We start from the raw sequence: 2,468 nt of genomic DNA, 5'->3' as shown, positions 1-2,468 counted from the left end.
GTGTGTATGTCCTTTTAAGAAAATGATCTTCCAACTTGGTTAGTGTTCGATTTTCTTTGTATACATCAAGGATTTATGCAAACTGAGATCTCACTATCCTCTATATGGAATGTCGACATCTTGATACCCCAATCATGCATAATACCTTGTCCATTTTCAACCATGACCTTCCTAATAAGAGGGGATTGGCATTTTCCTCCATTGTCATCATTATCAAATTGATAATAGTGTATAAAAACCACCTATGCTAAAATAGGCCCATTAAGTACAAAGCTATGACACAACTCCACAATGTAAATGGCCCCTCTAGTAGTTATTACCACATGAGCTACTACGAGAATGCTAAGAATAACATGGTTGGTCAATCTTTTCACCCTAATATTAGCATAGGTTTATGTTGATTCATAGGACATCATAATGATGTGGAAGAAAGGGAACAAGGAGAGCACATCTTAAGGAATTCCAAGTTTGGGAGGTTGTAATTTCAAAAAATAAGCATGCCAAGGGGAAAAGAGGGCATGAGAAAACATGATATTCCCTTTTTAAACTTTTTAGAAAGAGGGAAAATAGCTATTTCCTTTCTGTTGTGCAAATGTACAAGGCAAACGAGGGAGGGGGAATAGAGTGGAGCATCGGAAATCACACCCCAAAGCTCTCTACCTCATGGTGCTATTTCCCCTACCCTTGATTATTTCTCGCCCCCTCATGACATAAGCCCCTAAGGATGAGGCCATTTTCGGACCCCATGGCTTCAGCATATATCATGGAAAGAAATGAATACACCTTTATTAATGCATGATATAATATTTTTCAATAACAATCTTAATAGTCTTCAATATTAAATACTAATGATATTAATAAATAATGTAATAACCATTAATATATATTATGTAAATAGATGAAGAAGCTTCCAATTGACTTAATACATTTGTAGGCCACGCATTTCTTTGGACTCGTTTTTTACAGAATTGTGTGCTCCCCACGAAACTCAAAGCGTGTGCCAAACCAACGTTCCACGCGCATTCCCATGTCTGCATATATTCATGCTCCTCGACTCTCCAGCCCAAAATCATAGTTCATCCTCCTTCCTCGTCCCTGCGGAGTTCCGTCTCAATTTCCATTCCCTGTGTCACAGAGCAAAATTTGGCTACTGTGAAGCCTCTCCACATCTTGCACCCCCTCTGCCACACCACGTCCACCGATCCAGCCCAAAAAAATGCATTCCGCTCAGCAAGAGGAGAAGCAGCACAAGCAGCGCCAACATATGGCAGATGCCTGCGCCGTAGCGGCCGGTGTATTTGCCCTGGTGAGAAAGAGCTATTGTGAGCAGGCTACTCCTGGGTTGCCTGGCCTTTGTTTGACTCGTTGTCCTGACTCTTGCTTTGCTGTTCGATTTTGTGCAGCATGAGCGGCATGAGGCAAAGAAGCATCCTGAGGAGCGTCACGCGCACAAGGTGCGAGAGCACGTCGCTGGGGCGATTGCGATCGGAGCTGGTGGGGTGGCAGTTCATGAGAAGCACGAGAGGAAGGAAGCCAAAAAGGAGGCCAAGCACGCGCTTCACCACAAACACTAGAAAAGTATATTCCAATAAGGGTTGTGTTGTCATTATAACCTTGAAAGTTTTCTCTTACGTGGCGGCGGCATCTCAGGCTGTTTGGTTGTTCGCCCACCTAAGCTGGTTGTTTGCATTCGACTCCCTTGGAAGCTCCTCTCTTGTTCACATAGTTCATAGGGAAATGAGCTAGAAATGAAAAATTGTACATCCTTTTACCTTGGAGTTTTCTCTTATGTTTATCTTGTATCTCTTTCTAATAAAGGGTCCTTTGGAATTTTAATTACTCTTCCCTTAAAGCTTCATTTATAGGATCGATCTTGGTTCTCTTTCATCATAATGATAGACAATCCAATCTTCAATCTAGAATAAGAGATATGCCCTTCAATAACTAAGATGAATCCACTACTATTCAAGGTGACCTATTATCTATCTATTAGACTCATCCAATGTGATTTTTCCTCAACTAATTTCTTGTAAAGAAACATATAGGTAAGGCAACGTTGTAAAGTATATATTCTCTCTAAAATATCCATAGTAGTAACTCACATTTACATAATTGCTTATTGATTTCACTTTCTAGTACATATGTTCTCATCTACCATCTTTCTCCATTTCGATAGCATCATGTTTTCTCTACTTGCTTTTGCTCACATTGTTTAAACAAGAGTCCCCTCATATTCAATTCAAGGATGTATAATTACTGGAGGAGGGGCGGGTGGGAAAGGCATGGGGAGAGCAAAAGAGGACACTGATTCATGAGGACATCCAGCTACTTATGAGGGGAGGAGCCCTTATTTATGAGGGTAACAATTCGAAACCATCTTCATGTAGCCTAGTGGAAAAATCATTCTAGGTGGGTAAAGGATGTCTTGCATTCAAGTCCCCCCTTTGCATGACATTTTAAAGCTATCC

The 2,468-nt window shown here is 41.0% G+C and overlaps 1 protein-coding gene across 1 annotated transcript; it reads left to right on the top strand.

Moving 5' to 3' along the window:
- Positions 1–1,017: 1,017 nt before the first annotated feature.
- On the top strand, positions 1,018–1,817 carry LOC147887032 (uncharacterized). Its single transcript, XM_087394941.1, has 2 exons — positions 1,018–1,306; positions 1,404–1,817. Exons 1-2 carry the CDS (start codon positions 1,217–1,219, stop codon positions 1,572–1,574), a joined length of 261 nt encoding a protein of 86 aa, XP_087251067.1. The 5' UTR covers positions 1,018–1,216; the 3' UTR covers positions 1,575–1,817.
- The last annotated feature ends 651 nt before the right edge of the window (positions 1,818–2,468 follow it).

This window comes from Dipteris shenzhenensis, chromosome 23 (assembly GCF_047967505.1).
Source record: "Dipteris shenzhenensis isolate YYH24624 ecotype China chromosome 23, Dip_SZ_1.0, whole genome shotgun sequence".
NCBI classification, from domain to species: domain Eukaryota; kingdom Viridiplantae; phylum Streptophyta; class Polypodiopsida; order Gleicheniales; family Dipteridaceae; genus Dipteris; species Dipteris shenzhenensis.
The sequence above is the reverse complement of the archived record's forward strand: the minus strand, read 5'-3'. Positions and strand labels throughout refer to the sequence as shown.